Source organism: Helicoverpa zea, chromosome 5, assembly GCF_022581195.2.
Source record: "Helicoverpa zea isolate HzStark_Cry1AcR chromosome 5, ilHelZeax1.1, whole genome shotgun sequence".
Taxonomy (NCBI): domain Eukaryota; kingdom Metazoa; phylum Arthropoda; class Insecta; order Lepidoptera; family Noctuidae; genus Helicoverpa; species Helicoverpa zea.
Window position 1 is genome coordinate 5,724,317 of NC_061456.1, and position 19,014 is coordinate 5,743,330.

General features: G+C 35.8%; 3 protein-coding genes across 4 annotated transcripts; all 3 read right to left on the reverse strand.

The window, feature by feature from the left end:
- Positions 1 to 332: 332 nt before the first annotated feature.
- LOC124630699 (THUMP domain-containing protein 1 homolog) lies at positions 333 to 1,622 on the reverse strand. Its single transcript, XM_047164662.1, has one exon. The coding sequence runs from the start codon at positions 1,456 to 1,458 to the stop codon at positions 562 to 564; it is 897 nt and encodes a 298-aa protein (XP_047020618.1). The 5' UTR covers positions 1,459 to 1,622; the 3' UTR covers positions 333 to 561.
- A 740-nt stretch (positions 1,623 to 2,362) lies between these two features.
- On the reverse strand, positions 2,363 to 12,321 carry LOC124630469 (pancreatic triacylglycerol lipase). Of its 2 annotated transcripts, XM_047164390.1 has the most exons (11): positions 11,751 to 12,321; positions 11,106 to 11,223; positions 9,026 to 9,173; positions 8,603 to 8,764; positions 7,924 to 8,019; positions 7,615 to 7,762; positions 6,869 to 7,095; positions 6,139 to 6,304; positions 5,525 to 5,663; positions 3,454 to 3,645; positions 2,363 to 2,889 (listed from the first exon to the last, which is right to left on the reverse strand). In XM_047164390.1, the coding sequence occupies exons 1-11, from the start codon at positions 11,851 to 11,853 to the stop codon at positions 2,802 to 2,804; spliced, it is 1,587 nt and encodes a 528-aa protein (XP_047020346.1). In that variant the 5' UTR covers positions 11,854 to 12,321; the 3' UTR covers positions 2,363 to 2,801. The 2 variants fall into 2 exon arrangements, with proteins under 2 accessions (XP_047020346.1, XP_047020347.1); XM_047164391.1 differs by lacking the exons at positions 11,106 to 11,223; positions 11,751 to 12,321 and adding an exon at positions 9,276 to 9,341.
- Positions 12,322 to 12,436: 115 nt separating this feature from the next.
- LOC124630468 (protein aurora borealis) lies at positions 12,437 to 18,260 on the reverse strand. Its single transcript, XM_047164389.1, has 8 exons — positions 18,068 to 18,260; positions 17,818 to 17,982; positions 17,034 to 17,173; positions 16,419 to 16,504; positions 15,847 to 16,032; positions 15,136 to 15,393; positions 14,359 to 14,650; positions 12,437 to 14,218 (listed from the first exon to the last, which is right to left on the reverse strand). Exons 1-8 carry the CDS (start codon positions 18,187 to 18,189, stop codon positions 13,365 to 13,367), a joined length of 2,103 nt encoding a protein of 700 aa, XP_047020345.1. The 5' UTR covers positions 18,190 to 18,260; the 3' UTR covers positions 12,437 to 13,364.
- Positions 18,261 to 19,014: the final 754 nt, after the last annotated feature.

Genomic DNA, 19,014 nt, shown 5'->3' on the forward strand with positions numbered 1-19,014 from the left:
TTATGGGACAACGTAAATAAGTATTTGCAAAATAAAAGCTAAAATAATTTAGGTCAATTTTAGATTGCATCTAGTTCAAACAGGAAGTTTTGTAACACGTGTTGCCGGCGCGCGCACATGTCAACGCCTCCCGGCCGGCCAGCCCGCCAGCCCGCCAGCCTGTCGCTTGTTGATTATGTAACGACAGTAGGTACTATGTAGGTATCATAAAATTACTTAACAGCTCGTTATTACGCCCACTTATATAACCACGACCTCGAGTCATTATTTTACGTAACCATCAATAAAAACAGCATTGTAATGAGGTGGACACTGTTTAAAGAAACCAAACATCAGTTCACATGTATATTTAATAAGGGTTTATAATAATTTATGAAAAATTTGAGTAATTTAGGTATAAGACAAATTTTGGTATAAGAGTTGGTATCGAAGATCTAGGTAGTACCTAGAAATTGGACTACAAATACATTAAGTAGAGTAGAAATATAAGTAAAGACTTAACATTAATGGTCAGCTTATTGATAACCTGAGTTTCAAGTATAACAATAGCATTTGAATTATCTAAGTTACTTCTAAGTTGATGACTCCAGAGTCTTTCTTTTCTTCAGTTGGTGTGGTCACACTACTCTTAAACTTCTTAGCTTGAGTACCCTCGGAATCATTTGATGTGTCGTCTTTAGACAGCTCATTCAAATTATATTTTTTATAAGTAAAATAATTGTCCACGATGCTTAGTAAGCATATACCCTTTATAATTTCCACTATTATACAAAGCCCAGGATTTTTTAAATCCGCTTTGTTGTTGGCATTCTTCAGGACAACCATCTCGGCCAGCTCCTTTATGATCAGCTCCCGGCAGACGCTACTGTTGAAGCGTTTGTTGAAGATGATAGCAAATGATGAAGACTCCTTCAGGAAATACTTATCAAAGAGTTTGCCCGCACACTCCATGATGTCTGGTAGGTTGGCCTTACAGGTAGCCATGATTGGTAACAAGCGTAACACATGGCGAGTCTTTGAAAGCCTAGTTGTCACCAAATCTTTAATTATGGCCGTGGTCAGCTCTTCTGGACTAGGAAGATTTGTTTTGACAAAAATGCAGTTGGATGCACCTGTTTCCACAACTTGGAATCTTTTGTGCCTCAGCGACTTCTGAGAATCTTTCTTCAAGGAATCCACTTCGCGCTTCAGCATGTCACCGATGTCCGTCTCATCCTCTGACTCGCTGTCTGACCTGTCCTCGGGCGCGGCGGACTCGGGCACTGCAGACGGCTGTTCCAGTCCCAGGTCCGGATACAGCTTCCCAGCATACTCGTTCAAAAGGTTATACACTTCTTTCACACAGTCTTTTTCTCTAAAGTTACACGTGCAAAAGAAGCCTCTGAAGCCGGGTTCCAAGAAATATTTGTTTCTTCGTTTGCGAAAGTAAAACTTTTTCTTCTTTCTCGTATCACCCATACTGACTAACTGATAGCACTAACTGCAGTTACAATATGGTTATGATGGCGGACTGTGATGATATAACGAAATATTATGTGTTACGTATTGAGTCGAATTATGATTAAGAATTCAATAACACAACAGCATCAACATCCGTAACGTAATGTCACGTTATGTCAGCGCGAAATGTCAAATAGATTACGACTAGTGTAGTGCCTCGCAAGCAAGTTTAATCGACTAATATGAAACTATTTAGTAATTGGTCACTAAATAGAACCCTACATGAAGCTGAAGTAACATATTGTAAAATTCGTTTTCAAACTGTACCAACATTTTTGTTCATAAAAATTATTCAATTCAGAGCAACCCGCCACGTCCCGTGGGAAATACTGCCCGTACCGGGATAAAACATAGCCTTTATTATTCGGGAAGAGAGTAGCCTTCCAACAGTAAAGGACTTTTACATTTCGATTCAGTAGTTTCGGAGCCTTTAGGTTACTTACAAACAAAAGAATGTTTTATCTTATCTTTTCTTACTATATTACTGGTTTAGTTTTTATTTTTAGGTAATTTTTGTATGTTTATTAAAATATTTGCTTACATTAATTTAAAATTACTGGATTTTATCTGAATGTGGGAAGTGGTTCTTAGAAACCGAAATATAATGGTCTTATTGGGACGAAATTCTGGAACAATTTAAAGAAATGTTAATATTATTAATTTTAGTCCTATATTGTCGCAGCCTCAAAACAATTTTAGAGACTTACTGAGTGTTAATAAACTTAAAGGAAAGGGACTTTTGTATCCATTTGTACATATGTGACTTAAACTAACTAGTCCAAGCAGCAGGTTTGATGGTTGCATGTACGATTCAAATTAGGACTAAGGTTAGTTCACACAAAGTACAAAAAAAAAACTATAATAATTGCGTATAACATTTATTTACATTAACATTAGAAAATACCTCTACCTATTCTATACATACCTAGTACCTAAGAATATTACGTTAACACTTTTAAAGTTATTGTTATATTTGTGTTAGACTGGCATCCGCATGCGATTTCAGCTGCGTTCCGAGAAAAGAACTTTCCACACGCGGATATAAAGCCTCTATGCTATTCTGATATAAACTATATTTCATCCACCAAATCCTTTCAGTTGTTTTTACATGAAAGAGTGACAAACATTCATACATCCATACAACTTTCTACACTATATATTAATAGAATTAACAGATTAAGTAAATATTTAAAATACTATTAAAATACTTTTTGTAAACGTTTTGCATTGTCATAAATAAGTTCATTGTCCAATTGAATCTCTTTCTTTGTCAAGACCATCATCATTAGGTACCAACTAACTTATTTTGTAAATTTACAATATTTTGGCTTCATAATCGTAGGCAGGTTAGCGACGACCGGCTTGTTTCGTTTCGGGCATACCGTGATACTGAAAATAAAAATAAAAAATTTACATAAATATATGGCATAATGTACGGCTGTCATTGAACATCCTTGGCAGTCGTTACGGGTAGTCAGAAGCCAGTAAGTCTGACACCAGTCTAACCAAGGGGTATCGGATTGCCCGGGTAACTGGGTTGAGGAGGTCAGATAGGCAGTCGCTTCTTGTAAAGCACTGGTACTCAGCTGAATCCGGTTAGACTGGAAGCCGACCCCAACATAGTTTGGGAAAAAGGCTCGGACGATATATGGCATAATGTATGTAAGGCGAGGAGTAAGGGCTTCTCATCAAATGTAATGGAAATAGTAGCACACTTCTAGAATTTTTATTTACTTTCTAACTTTTACTCAAACATCTCTATTAGCCTGACAAAAATGTATGCCCTCTCGAAAACCCCATTAGTGGGTTATTAAATAGACTAAAGTTCTTACAATGCGTCATTGCCCTGCAGGCTTGTCCCCCGACCCGTACTTCCCGCATCCCGATAAACAATAAGCTTATATAGTTTGATGCTTTTTATATAAGTGAGCTAATGTAAAAAGTCATACTTACTCAGTATTATATTCAATGGACGACAACTTCATATACTCGACGTATATACTGGGACTCTTCAACAGCCTCCAAGTCATAGGATTGAATAGATTCGTTTCGTATTTCCACTCGACGATCACAAATATAGGAGGATGGCCCGTGTCTTTAACTGCTACCATTTTGGTCTCAATCGTGCCGGGCTTGTAGAACTTTCTGTAATTCAAAGACGTCAATCAGTTGGTTTTTTAAGTGGACCTTACAAATAAAAGAATTGAGGCTTTCAATCAAACTTTTTTGAATTTTATGTTAGTGCATGATTTTTATGCGGTGCAGAATGGCAAGACCGATATACAAGCTTTTTTATTTTCTTATCTGTGTTAAAAATCTAAAGCATCTGAAAGTTGTAGGTATTTCCATATATTGACTTAGCAGTACATCCTGATTTATGTTTATCATTTTCAAAGATCAAGGCCATTGCTGAAAATATTTTTTTATGTACTAAATATAGATTAAACTAAAAGTGCGTCTAGTCTTCGCAATTGTTACAAAAGTAACAAAAAAAATTGACCTACTACCACAATTGTTTTCATTAGTTATACATAATGATACCTAACTACATTGTTTCATAATTATTATAAACATCCTTGTGTTATCAAACATTATCTTGAAAACATCAATTGAACCGAAACGCACTCGATATAAAACGTACTACGCATTTTTTACTCGTCATCAATCCGATAGGTATTTCCCAATTTATCGCAAAAAAAAACATTTAATACTTCTTTTTGAAAACAAATGAACAAGCCTAATATTTGCTATAGCTTAAGTTTAGGCTGCCCGCCTACGTTCGATAAATCGGTGACCGATTTTTTGGAGAATAAATATAGATCATGTCTTAAAAAAGTCGCTCAGAAAATCCTAGTAAGCACGCCCTACAAAAAGTCGGGAGCCCTAACCTACGTTTTATTTTCTGGCAAAATGTCTGGGTAGATTTTTAACAATATAGTCAGAAATACATCCGAATGATTTGACACAATAGGCATGATCACAGTAATCAAAAATCATTAAAATAATATATTTATTAAATTAAACTTGAAGCTTGGAATATAAAACGTGCATTGTTTTCTTTATTAATAATGTGATTAATATGTATTTTTATAAAATAAAATTACGAAATAAGGCAATCCGCCATGATATCTTGAACACCAATCAGAGCTCGTGACGTCATCTCTCAAAACAACTCGCACGAAAGCGCGCGAATGTCACATTTCGTTATTGTGAACTTCCACTGCGATCTTTGTTTTTAATTAATTAATTGTTTATAACACGAGTTATGGAGCCCGGATTTATCAAGGCAAACAGCGCTAATTTGCCTAGAATTGATATCATAATGCTGGGAGAGTTTTTGGCATCAAATAAAGATTTTTGTTCAGCTGAATTTAGAAATGTTAAAACTTCCATGTAAGTATACTAGTTTAATTAAAAAAAACTTCCATGTAAGTGTATTAGTTTAATTAAAAAAACTTCTATGTTAGAATCTAGAGAACTATGTAATAACTTACATCAAAGTGATCTTCACAAAAATAAAGTTTTACCCTGGGCAATATTGCTTTTGAATCTCGCCTTGCAAGTTTAAGCCACTTGTTTCGTATTTTTTTATTGTGAGGAACGTACACAAATAACTTATCAGGAGTTGTTTTGGATGTGTTCTTACACTGGGGGACCCCACAACACCTATGCACTTTCGAATTCATATTTAATAACACAAAAAACTTAATTATTGCACGAGCGTTGTTTACTTGCGTCTTGTAATTTCAGTCGTGACGTCACAAGTGACGACATGACACTGACAAGCGTTTTCGCGCCGGATTCAAAGTGGACAGAGAAAAATGCAATTATTTGATAAAAAATCTTCGCATTTTCTTAAAATTAATAATTTTTCATATAAAATAGACGTATACCTACATCATACAAAGGAATTTAAAAATTTGTCATCATGCCTATTGTGACTTGCGTAGGTATTTATGCTCTAAATTTAATTGCAGACCGCCATTACGTTTTGAGAACTGTATAATTTAAAATTAAAACTTACTGTTCTTCATCCAAGAACATGTGGTCGCTCTTATTGTTGTTTCTATCAACTAATGTAATAGACAGCTTTCCTGACTCGGGGCCGTGAGTAATGCTCGCTGTTGTGTTCGCTACTTTCATCACCACTTCGTAGTGGACTCCTGCAATTTAAGAAAATAGTTAAAGGTCAGTCAGAAATAAATATTAAATAAAAGTATTTAGGCTTTAGGTGTATCATAAGAGCTGCAGCTAAAATCATTTCAGATACACATTTGAGAGTAAAACACCGTTGGCTATAAAAATATCTACTGTCATAGAACATCCTTGGCAGTCGTTACGGGTAGTCAGAAGCCAGTAAGTCTGACACCAGTCTAACCAAGGGGTATTGGGTTGCCTGGGTAACTGGGTTGAGGAGGTCAGGCAGGGCAGTCGCTCCTTGTAAAGCACTAGTACTCAGCTACATCCGGTTAGACTGGAAGCCGACCCCAACATAGTTTGGGAAAAAGGCTCGGAGGATGATGATGACCCAACGGCGCATAAGGCCCTTGTCGTATTTAAAAATCTGACTGGCATCTCAGTTAAACAAACATCCTTATATATTTTTATATTTGTATGCCTAGGTAAAATAATACTTACTGCAGTAAGGCTTATTATTGCCAGTGAGAGCATATAGAGCGATATTAGAGTTGGTGTCGACTAGTCCGCCCATTTGTAACCGTTTGTAGATGTTGTACGAATGATAGCCCATTGGTATGCAGTAATGGTGCTTATCACAACTTGTGCAATTGCCAGCAAGGAAAGCCTGGAAAAAAAATGAAAATATAAAATTATGGAAAGCACTTAAAAGTTAAGTATATAAAAAATCGAGTTAATGATGAACCAATATTTTATCGCCATAAAAAATAAATAATGATAATTTATTACGTTGTGACGTCAAACAAAATGACATAACTTATTTGTTTTAATTAATCATAATTAATGCTGAGATAACACTTAAGAATGAGACGCAATATAGTTTCTCACGAATTATACGGAAAACTAATAAAAAATTTATATGATTAATTTGAAATGTTTTTGGTGTTCAATTGCCTACAGACTACGGAATAATCAGCAGTCTTACTTTAGTCCACATGTGACTAAAGAGGTAGCCTATAATTCGGCCAAAACATATGCAATGCCATTGAGCGTGGCAATGCTGCCCGCCTTTCAGGGACGATTCCCAATGACAGCGATTATATTTTTATGCTTTTTTAAAATATTTTTTTTATAATTTCGTGTATTATGAAAATATAATTAAAATAAAACACGTACAAATTGTACCTATGTAAATTAATAAATTTAAAAAAAAATATATATATCAACTCACATCATACGACTCGCATTGCACCGCCATAAAAGGACAAGATGGTGCCACGCTCTCTATGAAGTACTCATAACTCCTCTCGTGGTTACAACCGACGTACTTCACAACTTGTTGGTACGACAGATCATTGGAACCACCGTTAGGGGAGCTGGTTTGCTTGCAACCTGGTTGTGTCGACCCACCGTTGGGGTAGAAGTCCACGTGGCCTATCGGCTCGGTAATACCGAAACCTGTAAAACAAAATCAGTATGTAAGTATTTAAAATTAAAAAAAAAAAAAACAATCGTTTTTGATACTGGATCTTGTCAGTACATCTATGTTATTTTTAGCCATAGGTAAGCTCAGAGGTTTGTATTTCTCGCAACTTTTTGACTACGATTAGACTGGCTTTGGTCAGCCCACAAAAGTTTGTATGTAAAATTGTATAACGTAATAAAGTTGCAAGTTTTGAATAGTAAGTCGGAATATAATCTAGCTTGGAAATCATAAGAGGAAAAGTAGATGGTCTACATTTCATTATGATTTAAAATATAATTATAATTGAAGGTAAAAGTGACAATCTATATAAATAAAAATGAATTGTTGTTCGTTAGTCTGATTAAAACTCGAGAACGGCTGGGCCGATTGAACTGATTTTGGTTTTAAAATGTTTGTCGTAGTCCAGGGTAGGTCTAAACGGTGAGCAAATAAGGAAAAGGCGGTACGAAGTTCGCCGGATCAGCTAGTATATAATGTAATTGTTTACTTACCAGAGAAGTAAAGTGGCATTGCGTTACTGTGTATGATGTCCACATACTTAGCATCGGATCGGTCGAGACGCACTAGAGTTACAGTTTTGGTGAAGTAAGGAGCTGCAGGGTCTAACCCGGTTATTCTTCCTAATTTCAAATAAAACCTCTGGAAAAAGGATAATTTACATAAGTACCTATTTACATAAGAGACGCATCTCAATGAAAATGTCTTAAATATCAAATTCAATGATGAAATGAAAATCAATAAGTAATTTATGATAAAAAAACATTTCAATAAAGTTTATTCTTCTATGGACGATGTCTTACCTTTTGTAAAGCATGCCCGCAGTACCCGCCTAAATGTGCTCCCAAAGAGTGACCAATAAAGTGGAAGTTGTCTATATGTTGTAATCCTAACACCTCCTGCAATAAATAATACACAAGTACCTAAGTATTGCCAGATAATATCTTTAGCTAATTAGAAGTGCAAAGTTTATCCAACCGATGATTAAAAAGCATTCGAAGAACCTATTAATTGCAGTCAGTTTTTAGAATCGATTAATAACAATTCAATGTTGATTATCGATAATTCCTTGAACCGCTCGGCTCGTGACCTGCACTATCTCTTCGGCTTTTCTATGTATTCATTCTGATGGCAAATCAGCAAATGACTTTTCTTGCTAAAGGGATGATGCAAATTGGGAAAAAGGAGCGGAAAAGAACATCGGAATTTGGATCTAGAATCCAATTTCCTTATATTCTTTCTGGAACCCTTTTGTTCTAAGGAAACGGTAACTGCTACGAACAATTTCGAAGCCTTTGTTTGCTCTACACATCTCTATGAAGAACATATTGGAACACAAAAAAAACGCCCTTATCATCGACTCGGGCTTATTGACTAGGTTACTGTATACCCGTGTCGCTGAAAACCGCGGAAAGTGGACAATCTTGGGGTAGGTCTTTGTACAGCAGTGGTCGTCTTTCAGCTAACGCCCATACTACTCACATAAATATTATGTATCAGATGTGCAGTCATGACGCCAATGAGCCTGATATTAGCCACAGCTTGTCCGTAAGGAGGTTGTGATCCACCCCGCCAGTCCACGACTATCACGGTCGCTGCCTCATTCCCTTGAAGATTTAGAAGAGCATCCGCCATGTTTTGTATCTAAAAGAGGATTTACTGTATTAAGCATTTTATAATTATAGTTTACTTTTAATTCCTAATTTAAAGCGATGATTTTTTGTTTTTTAATTTCGTGATATTGAGTAATTAACCTCTGCACTAAATCATTTAAGTGTAAAAATACGATAAGATTTTTTTTAAGAATACACTAAGATGTTTTGGTAATTATTTGAATGCTATGCCTATGTCATTATCAAGTATGGTTTAAGGCTAAACTAAGCTGTATCTACAAGATTTACTTACCCAAAGTTTATGACCCCCTTCCAAGAATCCATGAGATATAAAATAAAAAGGTCCTCTAGGATCCAGATTAGCATTTGCTATTTTCTCTTTATTATCCGCTTCAAACAACACTGGTATCTTTCGATTCCTCCTCGTGAACGCGGGATACCTAAAAATAAAACACCAAAATTGATCAGGCAAGCCTACAAATAACAAGTCAGTAATTTATGTGAGAATCGTCGCAACATTATCAGTTTATCAATTAACGTACATGTCAACAACGTTCAAAGTTCAACAGACCTCGAATAACCGATGCACTCAATTAAAAGTGCAACAAAAAACAAACACATTGTTTAAAATAGTTGATAAACACGTCACTATGCAATTATGGGACGTAAACATTTGTTTTGTCTCGGTCCGTGATTGATTGATGTCACGGACGAGCCCCCGGCCTTATCGTGCTCAGACTTGTACATATTAACAAGATAGTAAACACGAAGCGGATCTTGTATACGCAGAATACGACTATTGAGGTTTTTGGATTTTGCGTTTATCGATGAATACTTGTTGAGGATAAACATCTGTTATCTGAAGAGTTAAATGACATAATTTCTTCGCATCATTGGAAAACCACACCTACAATCTGACCTTTGCTTAATTGCAATGATAAGGTTCTCTGCGCATCTCATTAACGACAGGAATGATTAAGCTTGTAGAATCTATACTATAGGTACCTATTAATTTCTTGAAAACTTGCCGGTTCACGCAGTTAAGAGATAGGTACAAAATACTGCAATGCGGGAATCCTTACTATAAATGCGAAAGTAACTGCCTGTCCAATTAACACTGAACCAATTTAAATAAATTTTGGCATAGTCTTCTAGAGTCTCTACGTCCTTCATAAGCCACTTCTAGGTATCCGGGTGTGGTAAGTAATGTAGTTGTATCAGGGTGCGGGTGGGACCGCGGGGAACAGCTAGTAATCTACAGAAATATTTTTTGTTTTTGAGAATACCTATGACAGTACCTATTTCCTTTTAGTAACATCGTTAGGAAAGTTAATCAACGAAGATACGAGTTCCTGGACTTGTGCGGGTGACATTTAAACGGTAAACATTTACTGGTGTTTGTACTGGTAATCTGACATTATGATAATTAACCCTCTTTCCGGAGAGATCTAGAAATTGCTTCACGTTCCTGTGTACATAACTTTAATTACATAACCAAGTATTCGGTCAGAGAGCTGCCTAATGATTTACAAGAATATAACTACCCATCCTCGCGGTTTCACCCTTGTATTGAGCAAAATACTAATTCGCATAACCAGATCAAAAAGTACCTTTTTGAGTAAAGTCGTAAAAAGTCTCAAAAATATATTGTCATTCAAACTTCTAATAGGCATAGAGATTGCTTTAAAGTACTTCGTACTCGCCCCAAAATATTGTTACTGACTGATTGACTGGAGCAATTTTAGCACGTACCTAATTATTTGTATCATTTGGTTATTCCCAAACGATTAATCGTTATTTAAAAAGGCTGTGTACAGTGCAGCCTTTATCCAACCATGATGGGATCAGCTTTGTAGTCTATCCGATGCAGCTGACTACCGGTGTGTGCGGCTGCCTAACTGACCTCCTCAACCCGACTACCCGACCAATACCAATAGTAACTCATAGTAACAATATATTTCAGCTAAAAGGGACTTGGGTTGACTTGAGATGAGACCAACCAACTGCCCTAATTGCCAACCTCACCTACCGGTGGTGCACCCTGTGAAAACGGATGAGGCTTTGGCGACCAACCGGTGGAAATACAAATGAGATATTGAATGCCTTGCCTGGAGATGGCAACAGAATCTCCATGGAGATGAGCACGCATGTCTAGGGTGGTGAGTATGGGCAAATCCCCCAACTTGTGAAAATTTTAGGCTGTGATGACCGAGACTTGGGTGAAGAACTGTTGCTAGCATTATTGGAAGCTTACTTGCAGCTCAAATAACTTGATACAAAGGCTAATAAATAGGTGTATTTCGGAGTTGTTATTTTAACGCAGATATTTTGACTGTACGATAAAATCTAAGTTTTAAAGAAGGCTCACTCACCGGACAGCCATAGCTTCTGGTGGTACTGGAAAATAGTTATCAGGCCGGTTTTCCGTCCATGGGTACGCCTTCGAGAAGCACCCGTAAGCGCCGTAGCAACGCTCCAATTCCGCATCATCTTTAAGATAAACAAATCATTTAGTTTTTAGAATCAAACTTTATTAAAATTGAGCAATACAGAAATAAAGCCACACGATACAACTAAAAATACAAAAGATAGAAACAATAAAAACAGTTATTGGAACTTATCAGCGTAATTGAATACTTTTAAATTTGCGCACACATGATATATTCTTTTACGCCGGATACGATAATTTATTTTTCGAACCTCACTATCGCGTCTATTTATATGGAATACGAGTTTCACGTACACATATGGATCCAGGAGAAAGAAGAATGTTTTTTTACCATTCAAAATTACTGCAAAAATATTCGCCACGTATATTAGATTTGCTTTAAAGAAATTACAGAACCAAATGATTCCAGTTACAGCATTTCACTCGACATGAGGCCTTCTATAATGTGCGCAAAGCATGTTTCCCAGTTCTACACTATACGCAGGGTATTTTTGAGCCCAAAATACAAGGTTTAGTGTTTTCGTATACAACTAGTAAGCAACAAAACTAAGTAAACAATAAAACGAACCAGTAAAAGTGCCGGGGAAGTTGGTGACGCCGGTGGAATTTTGTTTATCCATCAACACCATTATCGTCTGCAGCATCAACGTCGCACTCGTCTTGTTATACATTTTGCCGACCGTACACTATCCTTCACAAAAATGTTATGTTTCAAACTTTCAAACCAAATGTCATTTAACCGCAGCGCACGTGTAAACGTCACTGCCTATGTTATCAATAATGTCCAAGCTTCGTGAAATATGAGCGGTCGAGCGGCAGTTTACAGTGCGATGTTGCTAATTGTCGCCATCAAAGTGTAATGTGAAATGACATGTATGAAGCTGGTCGGAGGTTTATATAGAGAGTAGTAAATGCACCGAACAGTATGAGTCGTTATTACCTAACGTATCCCAGCGCTCGTGGTCCGCAGACGTTCCGGGATACGGCGATAACAGAGGTTACGACGTTATCGTATGGTTATTTGTTAAAAACCGATTGACGCACGAACAGTCTCGACCAATGTGTGTATACGAACACCAATAGCTACTGTTGTATGCACCACTAGTTTATTAATGCACATTAAGATGACAATAATTTACTGATTTGTAAATAAGGATAATTAACTTCATTAGTGAAATATAATAGTAGATTTATATTGTTGTTTTTAATTGTAGACATGTATTTGGGTCAACTTACATCAAAATAGACAATTAATTTAGAATTTGGTGTGTCCACCAACAAAATTTATTTCTAATTAAATTATACATTAATTTAATTATACGAGCGAACAGCAAATTATAATAAAAATAAGATAAAATTAAATTAAAAATAAGAGTAAACAAATCTCGGACTTTGAGGCGGTCGTCTTGATAATATTAATGCCCTCTAATTAACGAAATTAACTAACGAGTAAACATTTCGCACGCTTCATACTACAGTGGCTTAACACCAAAGAGAAGTAAATTACTTTTATTACTTTATACTCAGATTTTAGAAACTTCTGAAAACGTCAATAAACTAGCGGCTTTATGTGGGTACTAAACTTCACCAAAACGGAATGTTTGGGTAGTTGTTAGGGTATAGAAATTACACAAAAAAATGATATCTGTGTTGAAAATAAAAATAAAAATTGTTAAGCCATTTTCATATTTGCCGTGCCATATGCGAGTAGGTTCAATAAGAATAGAGTTAATTGCACACACATATTAAATACTACAAAGCTAAATTTAAACTAGCTAATATTATCTTGACAGATATTGTTGCCTATTAATTAAAGAGGTCAGAAGACAAATAGTGCAGGCTCTTGATGGACATTTGTCGGCACGACGCGCAATTCCCCTGAGACTATTGTTACATACGAATCAATCAAGCCAAGGAAAATACTCATATCGTATTTTATCATTTCAGTCTTGAAACTATATGAAATTTTCCTTGACTCGAGTACTCACATACAAAACACACAAAAATATCTATATCGCGCAAAAATTAAGCTCTAGACACCACATACAAAATCAATTCATCATAATTCTATAAATCATCCACAATAATGGAGCAAAGTCAAAAACAAATTAATTAATTACCTAATTGTGTAAATGCATATAAAATTCATACCGTCTTATAAAAAAAGCTTACAATAACTTAATTATGAAAGAACTTTACGTGTCTTATTTTTAGATGGAGTCGAAGAGAAATTGCAGTTGAATGTCATGTCGTCCGTGAAGATATCAGACATCGACATGGTCTCACTTTTGTTGGTGGACTGAACCAAAAACTTATCAAAGTCCTCAGCACCCAAATTCTCTTTCTCATCTATCTTTGCTTCGGAAAAATGGAAGCCCGTGAACTTTTTCACAGAATTTTCGTGTACAGGATAAAACTGCGTACCGTCCGAAGAACATTCATCTTTGAATCCACTATCGACTCGCATCCAAGGAATATTAGAGATCTCTTTCAAAGCGTTCTTATTATTAGTCTTTGATACATTTGTAACAGTCAGTTCTGAGGGTTTTATGGCACTTTCGTAGTAACTAGAAGCGTTGGCATAGAATGTATTCTCATTAAATCCACTATCTACTCTCTTAAAACTAGTTGAGCTATCACCACCTACTTTGGTCATGTTGTTTGTGGTATAATCGAATTGAGATATATTTTCAGTCAATAGTTTGAGATCAACCTTGTTAAAGTCTATCTTCTTATCCTCCAAGCTAAGTGGGTTATATGAATTATCTAAACTACTATCTAGAGACATGTGTAGAGGACTCAGAGGCATTGGTGCGCGAATTTTACTAATTTCATGAGCTCGTATATTGCTCTTTGATTTGCCTTTGATAGGCGTGTCGTCTATATTAACGTTAATGCTATGTATTTTGGTAGACGACTGTACTCCAGTTGACAAACACTTGGCTGTTTCCACTTTAACTAAATGTTGAATACTCGTTTCTTCTATCAGTGACCACACTGCTTCTTTCTTATGTGGCGAACTCGACTCTGAATCAGCTGAAAAAATAAATATCTTCATTAGATATAAACTCACAAAAAAATCTCAAATATACATATTGTGACTGATTTGTCAACTCAACTTCAATAAGTTCGAAGTCATGATAACCTTAATATAAAAAAAATTAACTATTTATTACCTTGTGAATGGTTATGGAAGGATCCGTCAACGCTCATATCCATACTGAAGTCCAACTTCTGAACAGAGCGACTACGATGTAGACTGGACATACTCAAACTGCGTTTCTCAGAAAACGAGAATGAACTTTTCCTAGTCTTATGAGGCGATTCCTTCAGCGATGTGCTCCGCTTTATTTTATTCGGAGTCAGTTTACAGAAGCAAGGACCCTTCTTCTCGCCTTTCGGTTCCGCCTCAATACAATCCAAGCAAGTAGCCATCGTTTCGGTTTCGGGCGACGTGAAATTATTCTTCTGAAATACAAAATAAAGATTGCCTACTTTTTTTTTTTATGTCGGGACTTCTTTTCACACACGGTTGGTTAACCCCATGGTAAGTTATTAACTAACTTGTGTTATGGGTGCTAACACAACTGATAAACTACATATAGCTACACATATACATATTTATAAATACATATTGTAACACCCAGACCACGATCAACAAGCATGCTCATCACACAAATGTCGACCGAACCGGGAATCGAACCCGGGACCTCAGATTCGGCAGTCCGGCTTGGTGACCATTGCGCCATAGAGGTCGTCAAATTGGTCCTACTTGGTAATTTAAAATTTCTTAATGATATCATAGTTAAGAATGTAAACAATAAATCTGTTTCTCTTGATAAAATATTTCTCTTTTGTTATTATTTTCCATCTCCATTATTTTTAATTGACGATGTGGATACTGAGAACTTACGTGATATAAAAACAAAACACTACTATACATTGATACATACCTCTTCATCACTGGAACTGACTTTCAACACTGGTGAGATGGAGGCTAAAGATGAAGAAGTAGCGGAGCCCTGACATTGTACCGTACCAGTACGTCTTGGTGTACGGAACTCTATGGGACTGAAGCAAGGCTCCCCAAAGTCTACCACATCTAGTATTTTATTGCGGTAACACGGCTTGCTGCTGCAGTTGCCCGAGGTGCCTTTCTTCAGTGGCGTGCCAAACGTACGCTTCATGCCTTTTGATACGAAGTCTCGGCTCTGCAGAAATACACATCACAGTGGGTGATGAATTGATGACCATAACTTCACGAAGTCGCAGGTTAAGTAAATTATTTATGTAATTCAATATGTGTAGGTAATCTATGTATAATAATAATTAAGCTTTATTTAAGCTTTATTTAAGTTCCACATTAATTTTCCCTGATTCAAATCAATTGATCGTGTAAATTAATATGGAACTTAAATAAAGCTTAATCTATGTATACTAATATAATAAAAAGTCCAATTGGAGTCCGAAACTACTGAACCGATTTGAGAAATTCCTTCACTGTTGGGAAGCTACTTTTCCCCCGAGTAACATAGGCTATATTTTATCCAGGTACGGACAGTAGTTCCCACGGGACACAAGTGAAACCAAGGACATCAGTTTTTTGTCCTTATATATATATGTACCTATAAAAAGATCAGAATAAATAACCCCATAAAACTTACAAGATCAGGACTGAACACAATTGGTGTGTGAGCCTCGTAGCTGGAGGGCGGTCGTTGTTCCACATGTACTTCATCATCAGTCTGCTCCGAGTCATAATGTTCCATGTCACTATGCTCTTCAAAGAATAGCTTCCGACGCAGGGAACCGTTTGCCGTGATCTCGTATTCACCAGACATGTTTTGTTCCTGTAAATAGTAGGAAGAAATGACAAGAATCTATGTATGTGATGTGATGTACTTTTGAAAGTTCCTCTATAATAAGTAGGTATGTACTTATAACAAATTACCATAATAAATGCTAATAAAATTATTTATTTAATAATGTCAGTCAATAACCAAGCATCCGTAAATTGGCCCATACCTTTAAATTCTGCTTTGGGAGTTGCAAAATGTCAAGTGACAACAAAGAAAATACAAATACAAAAAAAAAAAAAGTTTGGCGAGTACTGTGGAGCTCGCCTCAAAGGGAAATGACGTGCCCCAATCCCGCATTTATGATGCTGACTTGAAATGTAGTAGTGAGGCATGTCACTTTAGCTTAGAAAAGCTATACTTATAGTAATTAATTTTACCTGTGTGAATGTACAAAATGGCTGAAGCAGAAGCTCTAGTTCAGGAGGCAATTCTGGTGGCAGAGTGAGAACTGTTTGTGCTGAAACTAAAATATTTGTGTCACACTACTATTCAATCTACCATTTATTTGAACATCCTTGGCAGTTGTTACGGGTAGTCAGAAGCCAGTCTAACCAAGGGGTATCAGGTTGCCCGGGTTAAGGAGGTCAGATAGGCAGTCGCTTCTTGTAAAGCACTGATACTCAGCTGAATCCGGTTAGACTGGAAGCCGACCCCAACATGATTGGGAAAAAGGCTCAAAGGATGATGACTACTATTCAATTTACCCATAAAATTGAGTCTTGAAATATGCATCCTACACATGACATGTTGGATAAGCTGAAAATGCCAATTGAATCTAAGTAAAGGAGGCTTTGTGCACATATCTGCACAACATTTAATGTAAGCTCCAAGTATATTTTTAAAGCCAAGATACTACCAAAACGAGAGACCTACTATTTGTAATATCTGCAGTTAGTATCATTTAATTTTTTTTATTTTTCAATCATAATATAATTTAAAAAAAATACAATTATGTATAGGTAGTTGAATAACTATGAGTAAAAATGACTCACCTTCTTTAGTGACCACAATTTTTTCTTTTATAATACTGTCAATATGTATACTTGACTCTGCAGATGTCTGCAATAGTGGTTTCACCTTTTTGGATGACTCTATCAATGGACTCGGCATGACCATTTCTTGGGAGAAAAACCTGTAAGTAAGAAAATATGAAGACATAGATTTGTACCTGTGATGTTTTAAATATTTTTAACTTAGATATGTATTAATGAAATTACAGAATTTCTCTCTTTAAAGCTTGTAACCAAAAGAGAATAGTAAATAGTAAAAAGAATAGTAAAAAAGAAAAACAGTAGAAAAAGCCAGCCAAGTGCGAACAGGATTCGCGTACAAAGGGTTCCGTACCATTATTTATAAAACCACATCTACCTGTTGCGGAGATCGACATCGAGCAAAAACATCACATTCGTTATACGAGAGCCCCCCAAAATATCTATTTTATCCTAGTTTTCAGTATTTGTTGTTATAGCGGTAACAAAAATACATCATCTATGTTGATATACATATCATATTTCAACATCTATGTCATATTTCAACTCTCTTAACTATCATGGTTCATGGGATACAGCCTGGTAACAGACGGATGGATGGACAGACAGAGGAGAGAAAACAATAGGGTCCCGTTTTACCCTTTGAGTACAGAACCCTAAAAAGACTCATGAATATTTAATATTTTGGATGCAAATATGGTTGTGTTTAGAGCTTGCTAGTAAAATTCTGCATAAATGTTGTTGAGGCCCACTAAGATAATTAACATAATGAAGAGTAATGTTTTACCGATCAGTAGCCTCTTCGGCAATCTTCTCTAATGCAGGGTCTGGCGTAGGCTCAAACTGACTGTTACACGCTACGATGTCTGCCGGCACCAGAGTACAAGCCTGGTCTATGTCCCAGCGGAAGGATCCATTGCTCTTCTTCTTATATATCTTGCACATTCCCGGACTGAAAACAGTAAATCCCACACAAAAATAAATTCCAGGCCGTAACATTGCAACTACCTCGATAAAAAAAACGAATGCGTACTTACCTGCATATAGGTTTGTGTAACTTATCAATCAACGCTTTATCGAATGGGTTTCGTACTTTTCTATTTGTTGGCGGAGGCGTAGATTTATAAACAATATTTTGGCAGTCATTTTTATCCCCCATTTCGAAATTAACGTTATTTTTGTTGATTCTACTTTGTGACGTACATGGCACAATGACCCCAATCTCCTGCTGAAACGGGAAATAGAGATGCCATAGAAGAAAAAAAGAAACGCTTTAGTCGATTATTGAAACGTTATTCAAAGGCGTAGTCGTTAAGTACATCGATTATGTATTTAAAGTTGTCAAATGTAAATAAATTAATTTTATTAATTTTACTTGAAAATTATTTTGCAGTTGAGAAAAATTTTATTGTGTACTCGAGTTATTATAAAATTATTTTAAACCAGTCTGTTTTTATAACAAACGATCGTTATTGAGTATATCGCTCGCACATTTTCAGCACTAGCAGAGTGAGATTGGAACATTAGCTTTTTCTTGAAAAAATAACAAACATTAATACTGTTAGGGTTGGATTTATTTATATTTTTATTCCTGAAAGTATAATTGTTTGTTTGTGCTTAATTATTAATTTTGGTAACTAAATTACTTCTTTTAATTTTTTTTTAAATTCACAATTTAATAACCGTTTTCTTTGCATGTGATGTTAGCCTTTAAGAAATTGTTACACGTGCTTTTATATGTATTACTCAAGTTTGTAAAAATGTAATGTGTAAACAATTGTTGGCTGACCTTATTAATAAAATAAATAAATAAATAAATAGATTACACTTATGAGATTTTGTTTTTTAATGGATTTCAATTTGTGATAAATTAAAAAAAATTGAACGAGAATACAGTTCGATAGTATAAATTAATGTATGTAGTCTTTTTTAGAGTGCTTCAAAAACACCCGAAAAGGTGAAAGGGGGTTCATGACCCATTATA

Excerpts from the sequence above, each read along its gene's own strand:
- LOC124630468 (XM_047164389.1), bottom strand. The coding sequence starts at position 18,189 with ATGGGGGATAAAAATGACTGCCAAAATATTGTTTATAAATCTACGCCT. Across the intron at positions 17,174-17,817 it reads GCCGAAGAGGCTACTGATCG|GTTTTTCTCCCAAGAAATGG; the intron begins GTAAAACATTAC and ends TCTTACTTACAG. Across the intron at positions 16,505-17,033 it reads AATTGTGGTCACTAAAGAAG|TTTCAGCACAAACAGTTCTC; the intron begins GTGAGTCATTTT and ends CAAATATTTTAG.
- LOC124630699 (XM_047164662.1), bottom strand. The coding sequence starts at position 1,458 with ATGGGTGATACGAGAAAGAAGAAAAAGTTTTACTTTCGCAAACGAAGA.
- LOC124630469 (XM_047164390.1), bottom strand. The coding sequence starts at position 11,853 with ATGTATAACAAGACGAGTGCGACGTTGATGCTGCAGACGATAATGGTG. Across the intron at positions 11,224-11,750 it reads CTTCCCCGGCACTTTTACTG|ATGATGCGGAATTGGAGCGT; the intron begins GTTCGTTTTATT and ends TTTATCTTAAAG. Across the intron at positions 6,305-6,868 it reads TGCAATGCGAGTCGTATGAT|GCTTTCCTTGCTGGCAATTG; the intron begins GTGAGTTGATAT and ends TTTTTTTTCCAG.